The sequence below is a fragment of the Cadophora gregata genome, assembly GCF_030347475.1.
Source record: "Cadophora gregata isolate MNR1 chromosome Unknown scaffold_14, whole genome shotgun sequence".
Classification (NCBI taxonomy): Eukaryota; Fungi; Ascomycota; class Leotiomycetes; order Helotiales; family Ploettnerulaceae; genus Cadophora; species Cadophora gregata.
In genome coordinates, this window is record NW_026695937.1 from 166,821 (window position 1) to 188,626 (window position 21,806).

The 21,806-nt window shown below is 50.0% G+C and overlaps 2 protein-coding genes across 2 annotated transcripts; one reads left to right on the forward strand and one right to left on the reverse strand.

Moving 5' to 3' along the window:
• Positions 1–1,170: 1,170 nt before the first annotated feature.
• On the reverse strand, positions 1,171–7,197 carry ONS95_004152 (uncharacterized protein). Its single transcript, XM_058497498.1, has 4 exons — positions 4,485–7,197; positions 3,263–4,420; positions 2,085–2,849; positions 1,171–1,980 (listed from the first exon to the last, which is right to left on the reverse strand). The coding sequence occupies exons 1-4, from the start codon at positions 4,762–4,764 to the stop codon at positions 1,835–1,837; spliced, it is 2,349 nt and encodes a 782-aa protein (XP_058352223.1). The 5' UTR covers positions 4,765–7,197; the 3' UTR covers positions 1,171–1,834.
• An 11,773-nt stretch (positions 7,198–18,970) lies between these two features.
• On the forward strand, positions 18,971–20,658 carry ONS95_004153 (uncharacterized protein; the record flags this gene model as incomplete). Its single annotated transcript, XM_058497499.1, has 3 exons — positions 18,971–19,262; positions 19,360–20,376; positions 20,438–20,658. 3 exons carry the CDS (start codon positions 18,971–18,973, stop codon positions 20,656–20,658), a joined length of 1,530 nt encoding a protein of 509 aa, XP_058352224.1.
• Between the last annotated feature and the right edge of the window lie 1,148 nt (positions 20,659–21,806).

Genomic DNA, 21,806 nt, shown 5'->3' on the forward strand with positions numbered 1-21,806 from the left:
TCTACTTTCTTCCACACACATATATACACACATATATACACACATACATACATATATGTATACATGCATACATACACCACCTTACAGCTTACACCTTAAGACCTCGCCTCATGTCAATCAATATTCATATTCATACCCATTCATTTATGCTCAATCATTCAATCATTCAATTATTCAATCATTTAATCATTTAATCATTTAATCATTTAATCATTTAATCATTTAATCATTTAATCATTTAATCATTTAATCATTTAATCATTTAATCATTTAATCATTTAATCATTTAATCATTTAATCATTCAATCATTCAATTATTCAATTATTCAATCAGTCAATCAGTCAATCAGTCAATCAGTCAATTATTCAATCAGTCAATTATTCAATCATTCAATCATTTAATCAATCATTCATCCATTCAATACATTACAATAATAAAATAGCATTTTAGTATTTTAGCGTACGTAACGCAATATAATATAGTATAGCAAGTCAAGTATCTATCTATCTACAAATCCCTTCCCTTCCCCTCCTTCCCCCTCCCCTCTATCCCTTCCCTTCCCTTCCCTTCCATCCCTCCTCTCCATGCCCCCCAAGCCCATCAGACAAGCACCAAAGAACCAAAACCAAACCCAAAACCAAAAAAAAAACCTCAAAAAAGACCAGCAAATCTATTTTTCCATATTCCATTTTCCATATCCATATTCCATATTCCATTTCTCTCTCTTCATTCAATCCTCTCTCAATTCAATTCTCTCTCAATTTAATTCCAATTCCAATTCAAAGCAAAGCAAAGCAAAGCAAAGCAAAGCAAAGCAAAGCAAAGCAAAGCAAAGCAAAGCAAAGCAAAGCAAAGCAAAGCAAAGCAAAGCAAAGCAAAGCAAAGCAAAGCAAAGCAAAGCAAAGCAAAGCAAAGCAAAGCAAAGCAATATACACCAGTCCTACCCACCCACCCAACCCAACCAACCCAATCAATCCAACCATTCTAACAAGTTAAGGCAAGGCAAGGCAAAGAAAGGCACCTAGAAGCGCCAGCCACTTATGTATATACATATATATATATCCATTCCATACCACTCTATTCCGATCCGATCATTCGTTTAATTCAATTCAATTCAATTCAATGCAATGCAATCATGAAATATCCTCCCTCTCTCTTCTCACCCACCCACCCAATCCACCCACCTAATCCACCAGCCCCAGCCCAAGAACCGTCGCAAAAAATCAAAAGCCAAAAAATAAAAACAAAAATAAACATCATTCTCAAGGACACCACCACCACCACGAAAAAAAAGGGGAAATCATAACCCTCATCTCATCCCCTCCTATCCCATCCCTACCCCATCCTATCCCTATCCCCGCCATTCAACCCATACATAACCTGCAAAGCATTTCCCCAAGAAAAAGCGATGATTGACTGATTGAATGACTGACCGACCGACCGACGCAAGCGATGCAATGCGATGCCGATGCAACGACAAAAAAAAAAAAAACAAAAAAACAAGAAAAAAACCAAGAGATGCAGAACATGCCACAAAAAAACCAACAACAACACTAAGGATGGGCAAAATTTAGATATATATGTATGCTCGCTCGCTCGCTCGCTCAGGTCCGCTTTGCTGGATGAAGTGTAGTGAAAGTTGAAAACCCGAACAAATTGTAAAGTAAGTCGAAGAAAGAAATCCGTCCGTGTACCGAAAGGGTTGCGCCGGGATGCAAAATCCAGGTACCGAGTGATTGGACGCCAGCCAGCCAGCAAGCCAGCAAGCAAGTAAGCAAGCCGTGTAGAGATACCTAGATATATAAATGCCGAGTGTGCGACCCAAAAAGTCGCTCAAGCATCCTCACTCCTCCTCTCGCGCTTGCTCCTATCATTCCACTGTCTCTTGCCGACGCGGGTCTCGAAATGCGGCGCAATGGCAGCGACGTCCTTGCCTGTGCTCTCCATCGTGGTGCGGACTTTGTTGCGGTAGGAATCCACTGTTAATCATGTCAGTTTTGAAATCCATGCTCTCATCATTTTACAATGTAGAGTCTGATCCATACGATGCAGGTGAATGTGGTGTGGGACAGGCAAAACTCACAAGCTTTCTGCAAGAACACCGTCTTATCAGCAAACACCCGACTCTGGTGCCACGTCATGCGATACCCCAGATCATTGAGCTTGACCTCCTTAGTACGAATACTCTTTCGCATCCTCGGGATACCGACTTCGGCTTCTCCTCCGTCGGGCAGCGGAACGGTATACATCTGCTTGCCCTTCGCGCCTCCTCTCCCTCGGGAGCTACCACGACCCTCGACCTCAACGGTATCGTCCTCGTCTCCTTCCTCGAAGAAGCGGGATCCGTGCGCCGAAGGGGGAGGCGATTGCATCTGGATGGGGAACCACGATCGAGGGTAGACGGAGTTGCTCTTGCGGAAGGAGTCGGGGATCTCGTCAGTGTCGACGGTATCGAGGGTGACGCGGACGCGGACACGACCTCCCTTTCCTGGGTCGTCGACGAGGATGAACTTGCGCTTCTTGGCCTCTGGGATATCGCCGAATAGGGTTATGCGCTCTTCCTCGGCCATCTCTTCCGTGTTGCCTTTGGAGTGCGAACTGGAGTTGACGTGGGAAGAGCGCGCTGAGATGGAATGGGAAGGGTGGGGGGCCCCGCCGTGAGAAGAGTGCATCGCGGGGGTCATTGATGGACCGCCGACGGCAGAAGGGTTTGGCGGATATGCCGAGCCACCGTAGCCAGGGAAGACGTGGGAGTCTCGAACATCATCTTGGGAGTTGGAATTGGGCGCGCCGGGAGGTGCTTGATGGTGGTGATGGTGTTGATCTTCGTCTAGGTACTCTTCGTTATCTATGTGCCGCAGATCATATTAGCCTCACGTTTTAACCGGTAAGCGAAACAGGAAGCAAGGAAGTAAAGTGTTTGAGGGGTGTGAACACAAGGGTAGGTGGAATGGAGGAACGGCGGTACAATGGTGCAGAGACATGACTTTGGGGCTGATTTGTGTAGTAGTGCAAGTGACGGCACGCCCATGCCCATGGCGGCAAGCAAGAAGTCCAAGCGACAACAAAAGTGCAATGATGTATTATACAGGAAGAGTGATTGTTCTCTTTTTAGAGGCCAAAGCAAAGCAGCAGCAGTGCTACTTGCTCCCAGAATAATAGTGCCCTCCCGCTCAACAGGTATATTCGCAAAAGGTATCATAACACAGGTAATAGTAACATAAGAGTATCACGGCAGGCATCACATCTGGTGAAACATACCGACATCATCCCCTCCTCCAGTACTTCCATCCGGGTGATTGTGGTGATGGTGCAATTGCGGACCCATTCCACTCAAGCTAGGTTTGCCCATGTTACTCGCTCCGCCTGGGCCCATGTTTCCAGATGGTGGCATCCCTGTTGGACCACTGGGACCAGCCATGTGAGGAGGATGGGAAGCCGTCTGAACAGCTTTGCGATTGTTGATCTTCGCCATCCTTCTCACACGTCTGCTTCGCAGTCGTGGATCTTGGTTGCTGTTGCGCCAACTGTCAACAGCTCTCTGGATCAATCCTCTCTTGCCGCGAAGGCAGGGGTTCAACTCTGCCAAAGCCCATCCAACCGTATTGCACTCGTTCTCGTAAACTAAGCGATTGCCACGGTACTGGTCCTTGCTGCAACAAGCTCTTGGGTAGACGCAGTTCTCCGTCTTGAACTCTGGACTCAATGTATCCACATTGACAGACTCAACGTCACATCGAATGGTGTACTCCATCTTGACGCGATCGCGAGAGTATTCAAATGCAATCCATTGCACGCCATTGTTGTCTTGTCGCACAACCAGTGGAGTTGTGGCTGGAATTGGACCTGGAGCCGCATTTGGATTGACACCACCACTTCCACCAGCACCGGGCACATTGTTTTGGTTCATGGGTGGACCATTTGCTGGGTGCTGTTGAGGTTGCTGTTGCTGCTGTTGTTGTTGTGGAGGTCCCAAAGGAGCAGCTGGGCGAGAGATCTGTGGAGCATGTGGTTCCATCTTGGTTCTTGGACTTCCCGTCATCCCTGCTTGACCATGTTGGCTTGGGTGCTGTTGCATCTGGTGCTGAGCTGGTGTTTGAGACATCAAGAGGTTTGGCTGAGAAGTCATGGATTGATGGTGTTGCTGCTGCTGTTGCTGATGCTGTTGTTGTTGCGGATGTGGCGCATACGATGGAGCACTCTGGGGCGGCATTGGGGGATACTGCTGTTGAGGGCCGGCATAGTACATTTGAGAGTTTTGTTGCAACTGCGAGGTTGGCGCGCCATACATTCTGTGTTGATCATGTCCAGAGGGAGACGCAACTGAAGCTGGAGAGTTGGACTGGGGGGTATGGTATGAGATGGGCGGATATGGTCGCGTCATTTGGGCGGCAGCCATGATGTCAGGAGTACCTTCTGCTATAAAATCTGATCAGTCCCTGTCTCTGTATACAAAAACGCGTCTCAATTGTTGTGTCCTTACCTGCAGAAGAGTATGTTCCGGATGCGCTTGGTGTACTATACGGGCTCGGGTGAGACTGAGTGGTATAGTATGGCAACTCCTGGGGGTTGTGACCACCTGCTCCTGGCGCACTCTGGTTGTATTGCGGCAGACCGTGTGCGGGAGGGTATGGATTGGAGTGTTGCGACTGAGGGGGAACCTGTTGCTGGTGATGTTGGTGAACAATGCTCGAGGGTCGAGGTTGTTGGAGATGATGCGGAGGTGGAGGGCCCTGCTGCGTATGGTGGGGATGATGCTGCATAGAACAGAAATGTCAGTGACGAGTTCCTTAAATGTAATGGTAAACGCAATGGTAAGATATAGTAACCATTGGGAAAAAAGCAGACGCGTCGTGTTGTTTATCTCTCTTGACACTCCAGACGTAAGGAAAGCGCGGCGCGGCGAATCCTTGAAGACGAGGGTTGGCTGCAGCTTGCGAGACCTGGTGTCTGATCTCCTGCTTTTGGACGGACGGACAAAAAGAATAATGGAGTCGAGAGAGAAGGTGGATGGAGGGAGAGAATGACTGGGGGGACAAGGGAAGGAAAGTACGAGGATGTACCTCAGTTTAACAGAAGCCTTGCTCTATTACGGATTCTTCAGATAATTGACAAGGAGGTACAAGCGATCAAGCAATGTCCGAGAACTGAGTGATTTTCGCAGGGCCTCGCTTTTTAAATAGTGGATTGACGAGGGTTGCGGAAGCTTATGAGATGAGGGCAGGAGCAGAAACAAATGCCGGAACGCAAAGCAGAAATAGGAAAAGAGCTTGACTGAACGAGGGCAAAGTACCTGTTGCAGACGAACCGCCTTGAGATTGAGATGAAGTATGTGATGCGACTAGGGAGGGGTAAAATAGACTGGTACAAGTTTGGATGAGGAAGGATTGTCGAATCTTGGAAGGGTAGGGGATGGGACCGACGAGGTAGGGGGGGGGAAGTGGTCAGGGTAATAAAAGGACGAGGTAGGGGCTTTGAGTGGAGCAGGAGAGTGCCGGCGGCGGCGGTCTTGAGTAAGGTAGGCGGGGGGGGGGGGGGGGGGGGGTTGGGCTGGGTAGAAAGGTAGAGTTGAGATAGAGCTCGAGTATAAAACTCGAGTTAAGCAGTAGTGGACTGGACTGACTGACTGACTGACGACAACGCAGGAATAAACGCGACAAGGTTTATATTCGCATTGCGATGCAAAGGACGAAGGACGAAGGACAAGGGACAAGGGTGGCAAGAGCAAGAGCCATGCCAGGGTGGACATCCAATGGGATATATGGGCTGGCAAAGGACGGTAGCAAGGGTAGAGATTGGCCCGGAGCTAGCTGGGCCCATCCTCGTCTGCCGTCGCTGGTCAGGTCAGGCTGCAGCGGTGAGCGTGCGACGTGCGAAGCGAGAAAGTCGGGCGTGCGGGGGGGGAGCGAGGGGGGGCGAGGAGTCGAGGACACAGTGACTGACTGGTGGAGAGAGCAGCTCACTGGAACTGCAGCTGGGGCTGGAACACTGGGCCAAACAGCAGGCGACAGACCAGGGGGGTTGTGGGCTGTGGTCTTGGGCTGCAGCTGGACGACTCATCTCTCAGTCTCAGTCTCAGTCGTCTCACTCTCACTCTCACTCACACCCACTCATCACGCACGCATCCACGCTCCCAAGTAAAATGTCCCACTGACGGTCCCACGCCCACTGTCGCGCACTGCCCCTAGCACTCCCACTCCCACTCCCACTCCCACTCCCTCCCAGCCAGCCAGCAGGGATTGCGGGTGTTTTTAGAAGATGACGCGGTGGGCGCTAGCGCCGTGTGTCAAATTGCTAGGGGGCTGGAAGGGGGCGAGGGGCGAGACGCAGGCATGGGAGCCAGGAGGGATGACGACCTCGACCTGCCTTGCAGGGTGTGAAGCACCGGGCTTGGAGTTCTCGCAGAGCTTGGCGAGTCACTACTCGCTCACAGCCTGCACACTCGCTACCCACGCTACCCATGCAGTCCCATGCGGTCAAGTCAGTCAGTCCATGCCGTGCAACCACACTGATTGACCGACCCATGGCCTGACGCCCCACCCACCACCACGCTTGGCAATGCCTCTTGAAAAATAAGCTGCAGGCCCCTTGTTCTCGTCGCCGCTTGGCATTCATCCTGCCCTGCTCGTATGCCGCTGACCAGATTATGGTCTGATGGAGAATCATCGAGGAACAGAAACAACAGAAGAGACAAACGCGGACCATGTTTGGGGAACAAAACAGAATTCAACATAGTCTCAAATCCGCATCATAGCCCGAGTCAACAAGAAACAGCGGTGGGACCCGTGAGTGTTGATAACAAGCAGTCGCGCAAACAGACACACTGTGACTTTCGCACTGAAGTTGAAATCGTGACCGTTTTCCGACGCAGCAGGCTCCAATAGCCGCAGGTGCAGTTTCCCAAGTCGGGTAAATCGTGTGGGATTGGGCAGCAGTCTGAGACCCTTGTCTCGGTGCATGCATGCAGCTGGGTGCACTGTGAAACGGGGCCCGAATCCGCTTGCCCATATCCAGGGCCAGCCGCAGGTTCGTGGAGCGATGTGAGAATGGTGGCCTTCTGGAAAGCATCGAAGCCAGACTCCAGCAGCCTCATCCCTGTGTGACCCCGTGCGCGCCATGTCCAAATTGGTGCAACTTGCGAACATGGACGGGACTTCGCGAAGAAAAAGAAATTATGACCAGTGCAGGAGTACCAGGTACGAGCGCGAAAATCCGATCCCGATAGACAGGTCCATCTCATTAAACAAAAAAAAGTGTAACGAAGTGTGCTGAACAGAATGTAGTGTACTTACGTGATCATTCGCCACAGCTACGCCGGGCTCCTCTTTGTAACCTCCACTCTGTCGATGGGCCATCTCGGTAGTTGGATGGGATGGATTCGATGTGGATGATGGGATCTGCTTCTGATGATCCGTCAGCCTCATGGTCCAGCCACCAAGCCTGCCGCCACAGGGAAGGCGAGCCGTTGAGATTAGGGGGCTTGTTCGGGTGGTTGGCACCAAACAAGGGGTGTATTCATGGCATGCCATGCTTGCAACATCTGTGCGTCGCAAATCGCATTGCAGGGGCGCCAGGACCATCTCAACTTACCAACTAGAGATCGCAACTTGCTGCAGATGAACGTCGTGAGACTGTTCACAACAATGTGATATCCTGAGAGCTGCGGACCCGCTGATGAAACGACGAAAGTGGTGGCTCAATTCGATTCCGACGTGTCTGCTTCAATTGTCAGTCAGTAATCGTCCAAAACACGGCATCTTGAAGCCACAATAATGCGATCGACGAAACGCATGATCGCAATGATTCGTGGTACGGAAATAGAGTGCGAATGCCAGGGGCTGCCCAACCCTCGAGTCGATCATGCCCTTAGAAACTCAGGGGGGATTTGTAATGGGGACATCACTATGCGATCGATGTGAAGAAAGATCTTGTCACATTTCTGTAAATAGAAATAAGTGACGAACAAGATCGAGCTTTCAATCTGACTGCGTTTGTAAACGGCGAGCGGCAGCTACTTCCCGAGTCTTCGGGCGAATCCCAATGTTCGAGCAGAGCCATTGAAATGGTGGGGTAGGGAGCGGAAGGATGACAGGTGTTCGTGTTGTACAAATAATATGGGACGATCTGATGGTGAGGGAGGGAACCCTCGCCAGTGATCGAGTGGTAGTGATTCTACTCGCACAAGACATGGTGCAAGGTTCTGGCAGGCTGGCGACGTCGAGTATCGGTCGGTGTTTGGCGTAGGAGAGCGCTGTGGGCCGGCCGCTCGCGTGCCTGGAAAGGATCCCACGTTTTTCGCTCGTGAGCCGGCCGCTAAACCAGCGCCTTCTCCTCCCACCAGAACCATGGCTTCATTCCAGTAGTCGCCGAATGATTCGGAGGAATAAACCGAATGAAATCAAACGAAAGGAAAGTTGCGATGAACTTACACGAGCTCTTTTCTGTGGGTCGAGAAATTCGATCTGTGAAGGCCGTTGTATTGCGACTGGTCTCTGCTATGAAAGACGTGTGTCAGCTTCGTGTTTCCAAGCTTTGCAGTGAATGATAGGTAGAAATCTTGCCGCAGAACCAGACTAGTTTATGCGCGCAATGGGGAGCTGCATACAGGAAAGGGCTCAGCGACACAAGTTGATAACTTGTCGTTGTGCTGGACAGATGACGCAACTGGATCTCGACGAGGCTGAAGAATGAGCGTGGAAGGCTGGGAGAGCTCGAAGACCGTTGTCTGAGAGAGACAAGGTAGGTCAGTTCGAGCGACTGGGCTTGGAGATATATGATGCAGGCAAGGGTGGTTGGTAAACATCGGGCCAGGATAACGGCCGAGCCAAGAGTGCAGGCGTCGGCACATTAATTAAGGAGATGATAGGGTTGCAAAGCACGACAGGGGAGGGTGTGAAGGTGGTCATGCACCAGGCCTTGCTGGCCACCCATGCTCATTCTGCCTGTCTGCTAGGCCCCCATAGCGGATGCCACCTCGCTTACACATCCAGGTAGGCCTGCTTTACCGCCTGATGGGGAGAAAACAAGGATGGGGAGCACCATGGGCGACAGGTCACAAAATGAATCTGCCACATGTAGGGAAAAGGGTCTGGGCCTAGAACATACCTTGAGAATGAAGCGTTTATCGCGTCTTTGCGTGCTTGAAGTGTTCATTCAGTTGAGGGGTAGATTGAGGGGAAAGGTCGCAAATCGGATTGTACGGGTTGCGAGCAGGCGTCGTGGGCGTGCGTTAGGGTTTGAGTTGATGAAGGATAGCGGGCGGTTTTCTGCCAAAGTATCACATCAGTAACTGGCGATCCATGCTCGTCCGGGATCAGGTACTGACCAGCGGAAGCTTTCAGAGCGGCTGGCAGATCAATCAGTGATTGAGCTTTGTCCCACCTCCTAGCTTGTATTGTCTGGTCTTGCACAGATGTCGAGGTGACGTCTCAAAAGAGTACGGGGAGTACCTCTCCTTATGTAGCAGAATAGCTCCTGTCGTTCGAGGATGGTGGTGAATTTGTCCGAGGTGAACAAGCAGGACGTTTCTATTATCAAGACGTAAATTGATTGGTGACCGACGCTCGCAAAAAGATTGACTGGCAGCGATGTAGATACACCTCTAGAACCTACGCCAATAGATGTCAAGGGATGGTTCGATATTCGAGGATGCAAATCCTTCTAAACGAGGTTTCTGCCTGGCTCTCTGGAGTTCGAGTCTCGGGCTACAGATTGTCAAATCGTTTGCACGCGTAAGGTTCTCGAGGATAGTCCCAGGAAGTTGACTTCTGGGTTCTGCAGACGGGCCGCAGGGAAACGTTCGACGGGTGTGTAGGCTAGGATAGAGGCAGGATGTGGGAGACGCGAAAAGTCGAATCTGCGTGGTACAACTGTTAGCATGGTGTATCCAGACAGCTGGTCGATGAGCCCAGGAAGGGCTCAGCATCAAGAAGGCAGACCAGACCAGGTAGATTCCGATTCCGAGACACACGTTGATCTGCTCCCTGTGTTGCGTCTCTGCGAGATCTGGACGGGCTTGCGATCAGCAGCTTTTCTGCGCAGACAAGAGAAAGCTGGCAACTCTGTGCGCGTTCAGTCGGTCAAGGAAAAATCCTGACGATGCCCACGTTGTCGAAGTTGTACGTAGCTTGTGGTGGCGCAAGAGAAATTTCGCGAGGAAGGTGACTTTCAGCACGAGCTTGACTTGAGTTGAGTCGAGTCGCCGTCGAAGTCGGCTAGTGACGCGTCGGGATTTGGTGGCAGAAAAGTCTCGCTGATAAGGAAGGAGAAGGCGTCCGAGTGATTCAGAGGTAGGCGCGCGGTGTTCACGACGATAATGCGATGCGATGCGATGCGATGCAAGGTGTTATGATATGATAATGGATCCTCTTCCACCGTTCTCCTGGGTCGCGGAAAATAGGAAATTTGTTTGCTTACTGACCTCTCTGTTGGATAGTCCGAGATCCAATCTTTCTCTCTTGGGATCTGTTGTACTTGAGTCGATGCACTCAACAACCTGCGTTTCTGCAATGCAAACTCCACGAGACGAAACGAGCCGGACGTATGTACGAAGGCGGTACTCTGCAGGATGGAATACACGAAAGTCGACAAAATCCCAGTGGGTTATCGTTGCGTCCACGCAGCTGCAGCGCGGTCGGTCGGCTGGTCGCGATAACTGTTCTTGGTCCTCGTCCTCGTCCTCGTCCTCGGGAACAAGAGATTGCACGTGTAGCCGTCGTGGTACCGTCCGAAGTGCAACAGCAAAGTTCTGCTGAGACAGACGACAACAGTGTCACGTTCAATCGCGTAGAGATGCGTATCGGCGTGGAGCTTTTGGAGGTTTTGTGAATAGCTTCAACCTTTTGGAATAGTTCGTTCCTGGGCTGCCCTGGCTTGTCCTGGTTTGAGCGGCAGTGCTAGGGAGTGGTACGGAGTAGCTTCAACGGTATCGCATGTGCGGTGCAGACAGGCTGGGAGTTCGCTGCGCTGTGAGTGCGGGAAGCAAGGATAGGGGGTTGGATTTTGGGTTTGGGTAGGGGGACAGGCAGGCTTGCGCCCGTTGAGATGATCCTGGGACGCTGGGAGGACAGTCAGAGACAGAGACACTGTCGAAAGCTTGATCGGAAGTGCGCTGGGTTGGACCTGGCTCTGTGGGCTGTTGGCTGTTGGCTGGTTGGTGATGAGATAGTGGATGACTGGAGTTGGCAAGGGATTAGCGGGGGAGCGCAACAACTGTGCGGAGGACCAGAGAGCCGTAAGGTCTGTTCCTGTTGGCTTGCTTTGTCAAGGGGGCCTTTGCGTACAGGTGTGAGCGTCGTGCAGTGATGTTTCGACTGTGCAGTGCGCTGCTGCAGGCAAAGGCAGGACAGAGGTGCAGACAAGCAAGGCAAGGCAAGGCAATGCAAGGCAAGGCAAGGCGAGGCAGGGAAAAGAAGGGAGAGGCGTTAGCTGGCTCCAAAACTTTCCTTCCTTGAGACAGGGACAAGGGCACAAGGACAGGACCTTGGAGAGATGTTGCAGGGTTACATTTTTGGAGGGAATCGAAGCCTTTTGACAGGAGGAGAGGCGATCGAACGGGCCAACGCAAGCCTCCGCTGAAGAAGAAAAGAGGAGTCAACAGGGGGCAAAGAAGACGGCGTGGAAGCGATGGGAAGACCGGGATTATTAATAACAATAAACCTTTGAGAACCTATTTACCTAAATAAAGTTACCCAGTGACAATCTTCCTACCATCGATCAGACAACAGACAATCAGATATCGTCCTCCTCGTATCCGATGACCCTGCCCTCCTATCAGCCGCTGTTTCTCAAGCCTCTCACTTCTCCAAAGCTATGGACTTCATTCACATGGACAAAAGCCTCCATCAAGTACATCAAATCATGAATCATAGAAGGAGATGTTTTGAGATGGCACGATGCCACAACGATTTCCAATAGTTTAGAGCGAGCTAAACTAGGCCAAGTGACTACTTCATGTGGGCGATTTTGCGGTGGCTCTCAGCCTATGACCACCATCCAATCGTCAAATTTCGGATTGCGATCTCCACCTCTTTCCACAAACATTTTCCCTCGACCCGAAAACCGTCTTCTAGAACCCTTCAACCGCCTGCCATCAACAAGCAACCTGTCCTCTGAAAGAAACGGGGATACGAAGTCAAAATTCAATATATTCCATGCAGCTTCATCTTCTGTGCAATGAACTTCCTCTATTATTGAATCCAATTTGGGGGACAAATTTAGCTCTCGAAGTGCATCATCATATCTCCTCCATAATAATATTAAAGCTTCACATATTGCATCACTAGTCCATTGTCACACCCGATGCGAACACCGGAAGATTATCATGCCCTCAGCTAAATTTTCCTTCCATCCATTTCGAGACCAGATCAGATGAGATCAGATGTCTCTCCTCTCCCTCCCCGTTCCCGAGCCCGAATCCTTTAAATAGCAGGCCGCGCAACCGCATAAATAGGCTCGGAGATTCGTTCCCATTCAGGAAGCTCGCCCTATCAACTTACCAGAATTCCCAAGCGCATGGCATCTGCATTTCTGTGGGAAACAGCTCGCTTGGTCGTTTTGCCTCCTCGTCTTGGACGACGTTCCGATGCGAGATGAACGATGTTTCGTTCATTCTCATGCGCTTCCAAATCCCCACACTAGCGTTTCCAAACTTTTCCCTTACTACCCTCATCTGACGATCCGAATTCTTGATTATTGAAGCCATGTTGAGTTACAAACAAGCTGCGTCCGTTCGGGAGTTCATGCAAATAGACCGAACTAAAGCACGGCAAAGGCACGAAAATAACCGTCATTTATCAACTCGGCTACAATCCGTCGTAGCATCTCACCACCATCATCCGTCTCACTCAAGTCTCGGCCATGGCGTCTTTCAGGCGTTCGGCTCACGATCATTCCGGGAGCTGCAGCTGCATCATTAAGTAAATTATCATCATTTGACCAGAAGACGCGAGAAGAGCACGGCAGAACTTCGATAATAGCTAGCATAGCAGCCATAGCTCCATCTGATATCAAGCCTCACACCGCATCCCACCACCCTCGTATTAAACATGACCTTAGAACGCCACCATAATTATTCTTCGGCCTTTCATTTATACACCTGATTTTCATTTCGCCGTACAGAACTCATGAATCAATTCTCCGGATTGCAAAGTGCTCAGCAGCAGATCGCTCGATCGACCTCCTTTGCGCCCCCAATCCTCTATCCATATCAAATGCAGTAGACTACACCCCTGTCCACCCCGTCCACAAAAACTTCTGCAAACTTGTCTTTACCCGGAATGAGTTCGTCCCAGATTCGTTACTTTCTCCATTCATCTACTAGTTCGTTCGTCACTACTCGATAGACTTGTGGAGGAGGAGACTCCGAGATTTGCATATTCGTTTCACGCGTCCTCACCGCACGCGCGACTCGCATCGAAGTAAGTTACGTGAAAAATCAAGTACCGCAAGCCGGCTGAACGCCGAAAAAAAAGAGATTGGACTTTTTCAACGGTCGCCGAGGGTGTCGACAGTCCGCGCCTCTCTCTCCATTTCCTTACCTTGCTTTCAGATTGTATGAAATTCAAGATGTTCATATGAGGCTGGATGAAGTGACGTCTAAACAAACTTGTTTGCTGGTCAGTCTGGCCCTGTCTGATGTGTCTGGATGGATATGTACGAAGCTTGACCCATGGCCGGCAGATAGATCATTTCAACAGGCCTCCATCTTCCAGAAAGGCCGGCATCGTGAACCCATCCCTTCCCATCCCTCCATTCGTAAGGCTGGAGTTCCTGGATGGCTCGCTGGCTGGCTGGCTGGCTTCCCGGGCCTTGCTCAAGATCGATGGGCTTGCTAGGCTTGCCAGCTGCCTGGCACTTTCAACCCTCAGGCTTCTGAAGCCTGGCCTTGCAACTGCCTCGGAGAATTTTTGTGAAGCCCTGAGGGTTGAACTGCCTGCCCTGCTGTCCTGCGCCAGAAGACAGGGCGTCAACACCAAACTGTACAAGCAACCACCATCAAAGCGGAGCGGACGGCATCCCGCCCTGACAGGCTCCGAAGACCTTGTCCTGTGTGGACGTCCGTTCTTGAAGCTCCCCTTGACGCCCCAAGAAGCTCGCTGAGATCAAGGTACCGACCAGGGTAAATGGAGCTCGCTCTGCTTTCCAAGTTTGCGTCCCAATTTCAACCCCGATGAAAAACTTGTATTTCGGCGTCAGGAAAACCTCCCCGAAAACCCGTCTCATAAAGTAAGATCCTCACAATCCGTCCAATCACATCACATCACAATTCCCCCCTCCGCGAAAAAGCTCATCATCGAAAATCAAAATCAAACGCTCAGAAACCTTCATATGCACCCCTGTCACATGTAATGCCTGCTTTCCAGACAAACCCAAGCCGCGCTTGCCGGGGAGGGAGTTTAAGAGTGGAGGGGGGCTGTGGATGGCATGGCATGTGCCATCCATGACTGCTTACCCTTGTTCCCGAGCCAAAGTGTCCTGGGTGGGGTGTTTATCCTTGACAACTGGCTGTTGGGCTTGTCAAGGAAAGGGGAGACGGCTGAGCGAATCGAACAGCCTCCCCTGTTTGACAGCTGCTGGTGTTCTTCGCCCTGGCTGGTTTTTGGCGCGATAATGCCTGCCTGTCTCAGGAGATATCAACGAACTTGTCAAAGTCACGAAACGAATATCAAAATCAAACCGGTTGCCCTGGAAGACTTCACATTGATCAACTCAATTTGTCTCCTACTGTATGTCCCGTCTCCCCAGATCACCCATCTCGCCCATCGATCTTACTGTACAGGCTAAACGGCGAATGCCGAGCAGTAATTCTACATTTGATACCTCGGTCCTGCTTTCTTTTCTCTCTGCCGAGTACGAGCCGTTCCTCGGGTAGGAGGTTTGGACCCGTCACAAATCAGACTGTCGGGCACCACGCTATCATCCCGCCATCAAAACCGAACCCAGCGCCAGGAAAATATATTTCGCAACCCTCTAAACTCTAAATCATCGAGCTGTCACGGAGTCACCCATTCTTGGAAGCCCAGGCTAGACGATCGTTGCTCAAAGCGTCTACTACGAAAGCTCTCCCACCCACCAGTTTAACTTTTACTCGCGTGGAGAGCAAGGTGCTTAGCTCTTCTTAAGTCTAGTTTAGTCTTCTATCTGTATTGGTAATACTGCTCAAAGACACGGCACGGGAAAAATCCATATCCGGATACCGTTGCATGTCTGGAAGACTAGTTTGGAACGACTGGAGCTTGGGATGTTGTGAAGAGCCCCAAGATCAAAAGTTTCTAAGCGATGGTTTGACGATGAATTTGTAGTGCGGCTTTTAGATCTCTTGCTCTACAATTTGTGGTCTGATTCTGACTTCACTTGCTCCTTTCGAGAACGATCGTCGGATGCTAGTGATTTTCAGGCTTGCACTTACTGTGCCTGACTTCAAAGTTCATAATAGCATGCAAGACATCCTCTTGTCAACCACTTGGCAGGGAAACAATGCCTCAAAACAAGCTAGTATTGCCTACTGCCTCCAGCCTGGATTGTCCGCAGTCTCAAAAACACGACAGACACGAAAATCAAACAATTGAAATTCACGTTTCAAAGACCCATGCACGCCCAAAGCACAAGCTACACCCATATCACATCGATCCCATCACATCTCCCCCATTCCCAACTCAGACCCCTATCCGCATCAATCTATTCTCCTTCCGCTGTCTCACTCTTCCCCAAGACCCAACACAGACCACGGCCGACCCAGCATCTCAGCACACCAAAAAAGGGAAAAAGCACCGAAAAAGCCACACGACAGAGAGAAACATTTCCCCAAGCCATGACCCTGAAAACATGTAAAATTCCCGAGATCACAGACATGGAGAAACGAAATCATCCGTTCTCATACCTCATCTCATCTCAAGATCCATAACGGTAGGTAATCTGCGCAAGCATCAAGGGCATGAGATTTGAGGCTGCAGCTTCCAAGGCCAGCACGCCTCACAATTCCAGAAATGTAACCCTGGTCCGCCCTTCTCGGAAATCTAGATCCTCACCGCCCTGTAGCTATCGGTCAATGGACAATGGAATGGCGAAGAAGCAAAACAAAAACACGTCATTGTTGCGCGATGTAATATACCCTCTCAAATCGCATAGATGTCTAATGGTCACGCCAGCTCAAGATAGATCTCTGATAATCCGTTTGTGAGGTTGATCTATCCCTGTACAAAGATAACAAACAGAGGAGAGACAAGCTGCCACGTCAAACATTAAGAAACGACCACCGACCGAGACATCCGTTAACCTTCTCCCTCCCCCGCATCTCGAACAATCCGTTTGCTTTCTCCAAGACCTCACAACCAACCAAGTCTCGATCAAGTAACCTCACCTCCACACAGCAAAACTCAACTAATCCGCTGAGGTATTATTTCGACGCAGTCCAGACAGACACATGACACTCAGATTCACACTCAAATCGGAAAACCACCAGCCCCCTGCATATCGCGCACATATGCCCAGCTACCAATCAGGACCGCTCTCAGCCCTATATCGCACATCACATATACCCCCCCTCGGCGAATTCTCGTATTCACATCTTGATATTGTGCCGGGAATAGAGCTCTGTCCTGTATCTCCATCTATCGGTACGCACTGCCGGTACAAAAGAGGAGGAGCAAGGTACGTACTTTGCTGTGCCGTGAAGCAACATTTGGTGAAGTGGACGGAGAATCGAGAGTAAGGGGGGGATGAGAAGTAAGCCACAATATACTTAACATAATAACGTTACATTTCATCTGCATCGCATACTCTGCCTCGCATACCACATTTCCCCTTCCCTCCCCGATCCTGCTTCAAAGTCTGTCTACTGGGAGAGCAAAAGCACCTCAAGAAGTTAGTTCCTTTCTCGAGTTTCGTCCCCTCTCTATCCTTTATTCAGTATCAGATTGCTAGTATTGTTATCATACCGGGGTGTAGACTGCAGTGACTGGGCAAAGAAGCCGAATAATCCCCAACTAGACAGGGAAGAACTGCCGACGCGAGGTCTCGAAATATACATGCCTCATGTATACAACAGCAGATTAACACCGTCACTACTATCACTCTATCCACCTCGCAACAAGTGCCCGTTTAAGTCTAAACGCGCAATTTTCTTCTTCGGCCACGTCTACCGGAAGTAGCTTTTCTCTCCCAAGGTCTTCCCAGTCGCGGGCGCTATGTGTTCGCTGTCACTACAGTAGACTACTACGGGGTAGATTACGAATCCAGCAGTAGTTGGTTTCTTGTTTTGTTTTGGTTTTCCAAGAACTACCTACTGAGGGGTAAAGTACGGAGAAAGTTCGTTGGGCGTCAAGCTCCATCGTTCGTGGCCGAGAACCGGACAAGAACTAGTGAGCTTATGAGAAAGGTCAAGGATGCGATTGGAGAGGGTAGCTCTCGCAGCCACCCCCCCCGCCCCCCTTTACTTCGCAGGTGTACATTGCTACTTACCACTTTGTGCTGAAGAACGGTACCTTACATACCAGCTGTCCTCTTCCTCATATTTCTCAGTACTGGTATCACTATGTTCAAACACATACCTCATCATGCAAGATCTGAAATTAAATCACGCTTGGTCAGTTCTGACTGAAGGTCTGACCACCATTCCGCCTGGCACTCAGGTAATGTACCAGTACATGGAAATAGATGAACCTCTTGTCCTGTCTTGTCATCCCAATGTACCTTAACCCCACCAGGACCCCCTTCAGGAATGAACGAACGCATAGTTGCCGTTTGAGAATCCGGTAACCTAACAACAGATAAGTGAAGGGGGTTTGAAGTATCAAGGGAGCGGCCAAAGAAACCAACAAGACATGGAATGAACGGGAGACCAGGCAGGGAGGTTGCACCCCAGCGGAGTCCCTTACTCGTGAACTGTTGCGTTGCGTTGCGTTGCTTTCTTATGTTGTTTTCAGGGGATGGGTTGGTGGGCTTGGGCTTGCTGACCTTTCCTCAGGCTGGGGAGTATCCTGGAGCTCAAGGAAGGGGAGATGTTGCCACCTATGATTCAGCATGTCATGTCATTATGTATGTTCATGGAATTCGAGGAGTTTTCAGGGTGGATCAATGCTTCTTGAGACCTTCAGTCTTCAGCAAGGCTGCGAGGCTGGAGGAGGGCTGCCATGCAAGTGGATATGGGTGGCGGCCAGAATTTTGGAGAATGAGTTTCCTTTGGCCATGCTATGTTGTTCTCGACGTTCCAAAACTCTAGTCTACGGGTGTTTATTTGGATTCTGCGTACATATAGCTACAAGTTCTTCCTCTAATTCGATTTTCGCCGTCCTCTACATATATTTTCACCATAGAAGAGAATCACGTGTTTTACGCTCACATGACTCAGCTGGCTGCGTCTCCCTTCTCTTCTATATTTTAGCCAACTTCGAGTCTTCTGCATCAAAACCTCCTCATCTATCACATAAACCAATCCACTTTACCTATCCACACTCTTTTAATCTTATCTCCTCAAAAGCTCAACAGTCCCCCAATTCCATGTGTATCATCACCTCACCCCGCGTCCGAAGCACGACATCGCTGAAACAGGCAACATTCATACCCGATCCCCCTCTCAGTGCCCCTTCTTCGCGTCTTCCATTCAAGCATCGCCAACGCAAAGCTTGGGTTCCCAAGACGTGGTTTGCGGGCGAAAGCAAAAAGATGGAGTTCTTTGACGGGCACAATATATGACGTGGGTCGATATTGATATCAATCACATCCGAGCTGCGTCTTGAAGTGAGGGGCAGCGAACGGGAAGAGGTCGGAATTTTGATCCTGACATTGTTACAGCTGCAGCTAAGGTGGGTGGGTATGATGTAGGTGAAAGTTTTGTTCCTGGCCTAAATATTTCCCTTTCTCTCTCACTGTCATGGTTTTGTTGATCTTTCATCAAGAGCTGCGTGTGTTAGAGAAGCTTCGATTTCTTGCTTTCGCCCTCAAGTCTTCATAGTCGAGTATATCCTCAAGATGTCGACTTCAGATCCCGAAAAGCACGCTTCCACCTCACCAGACACCATCTCTCCTCCCGTCTCTTCTACCCAACTAGACGAGAACTATGAAGTCTACAAAGCCAGCAAAGAGCTACAAGCCGATCCTGCCGAGATCAAGCGCGTGCTTCGAAAGATTGATTTTCGTATCATTCCAATCCTCTTCGTGACATACATGTTGCAATATCTGGACAAGAACTCGATCAATTTTGCTAGCGTGTACGGTTTGAAGGCTGGGACAAATTTAAAGGGACAGGACTATTCGTGGCTCGGTAAATCAATTCAATTTTTCTACCTATCTGTCTCAATAACTCCAGTCTCCCGTGTTGAAAATGGGTGATTGAACACAGTTCTGACCGATACATTCAGGATCCATTTTCTACTTTGGATATCTATTCGCGCAGTTTCCAGCAGGATACTTCCTTCAGCGTCTCCAAATCGGCAAAGTCCTCTCACTCACCACCATCGCCTGGGGAATCATTCTCATCACGACTCCAGCATGCATCTCTTTCGCCGGAATGGCAACGAATCGCTTCCTCCTGGGAGCCCTCGAAGCTGCAATCAATCCTGGTTTCGTGCTCCTCATGTCAATGTGGTACACATCTGCCGAACAACCTCTCCGCCTCGAAATTTACTACTGCACAAACGGAATAGCGACCATGTTTGGCGGCCTGATCGGCTACGTAGTCGGACATATCACGACCGGCCTCCCAAGATGGATGTACGTCTTCTTGATCTTCGGATCGATCTCCATAGCATGGGGTATTGTCTCCCTCATCTTCCTCCCCGACAACATCTCAACCGCCAAATTCCTCACCGAGCATGAACGCAGCATTGCCGTCAACCGCGTAGCAGCAAACAGACAAAGTGTGAAGAACAAGCACTTCTCGACCTACCAAGCCATTCAGACAGTCAAAGACCCCAAGACATGGATTCTGTTCGTCATGGCTGTTGGTGCCCAGGTACCTAACTCTGCTTTGACGAGTTTTGCCAGTAGCATCGTGGGCAGTTTTGGATTCGACACATTGGGCACGCAGTACCTGCAAATCCCAGGTGGCGCCGTGCAGTTCCTTGCATTGATCACAGGAGGATGGGTATGCACGAAGTGGCCGGCCAATATTAGATGTCCGACTATGATCTTCGCGAACTCGGTCTGTATTCTTGGGGCAGGGTTGTTGGTTGGTCTTCCCAACGACAATAAATGGGGACGACTGGTTGCGCTGTGGTTGTGCTATTTCCAGGGGTTGGGATTCAGTCTGAGTTTGATAATGGTGAGCAGTAACGTGGCAGGGTACACAAAGAAGCAGTTGACCGGCGCCGTCCTATTCACCGGATACTGCATTGGGAACATCATTGGGCCACAGACCTTTCTTGATAGTGAGAAGCGTAAGCCTTATCCATAACCCCTTCCTCTTTCAGAAAGTGGCATTTACTGACAGAATCACAGCCGGTTACCACAGTGCCTACATCGCCATGCTGGTGGGCTATTCAGTCAAACTAGCCGCAGTCATCGTCCTCTACATCCATATGTGGAGATCTAATAAGTCGCGAGACGCAGCACAGGCCGCGAGAGGGAAGCTATCTGAAGAGGAGGAACGGGCGGCTATCGAGAAAGGCATGCTGGATATCACGGAGATTGATAACCCAGGCTTCAGGTACGCATTGTGATGAAAGGTTCTTTTCGGTTGCAGATTCTCGTTGGGAGTGTTTTAGGCTAGACGGATCGAAGCCAGTGGTTATCTGAAACTCAGTGAAAATCACAGAGCCATATTGGACGTTCTGCCTGCGAACCCATCCACCATCAAGTCTCAAAACTCTGATCCTGGCATGCCAAATTCGTACCTTGATGCAGAGTTTCCGTGTGCGATCGACCAGCGACAAAAAGATCGATGAATTGCGGGATTGTATTTGTACCATCAATCACGGCTCAACCCATTTCCCCAGAGCAGAGTTCCTTTTCTCCCTGCACCAACCTTCTGCGCCCCCTTACACAATTCATAAACCCTAGACCACATTCATATACAGGTAGTATCGGGGTAGCAGAAATCAATATTCGGTCGAGACACTTCGTTCTCAATTACCAGAACACTCTGGAGTGGCTTCTAAGGCATTCGCGCTAATGAGATGTTTCCAGCCAAGGACTTGAAGTGAAAAGCCATCAATATCGCCAGCACGATGGTCCGTTAGTCACATTTACTGGGTCGGAGACTTACGGTGCCACGCTGTGCAGCAACCGTGTGAAATAATCTCATAGCATCCTTCAACATACTCTAGCTTGCCATGAAATCGAGACCTGGATACACGCGCACCATATCTGATAACTGGTGCTGTGCAAAGAACGTTTACTTGCTCGCTTAATCCAGAGGTGGGGCAGAAGATTGTCAACAATCACCGGGGAGCACAATTCTTTGGATCTGTGGATCGAGCGGAGCAGAGCTTGGATTGGTATGAATTATAGTGTCATTCATACTGCTTTGCTTACTGCGGTTTCTTTGGGATGAGCGGAGTTGTACGTATGTACAGAAGAATGCGAAAATGCCCGAGTACGATTCAGAGCGACACAGCTAAGGCGGCATGTCCAGAGAAGAAAAGCGAAGAGCCTCCAATACCTCCAAGAGAAAAAGTCCCTAAAATTTTCTACAAATATGTCGGAAGGAAGTCCAGGAAACGCTACGGGTACCAAGGCCGACTTCAATGTCAACAACTATCGATGTGACTGGTGTTGTGATGATGCAGGATCCGACCCGAGTAGCGAGCCCTACTCAATACCATGTCTAAAAAGATACACAGCACTTCGAGAGTCGTGAGAAATGTAC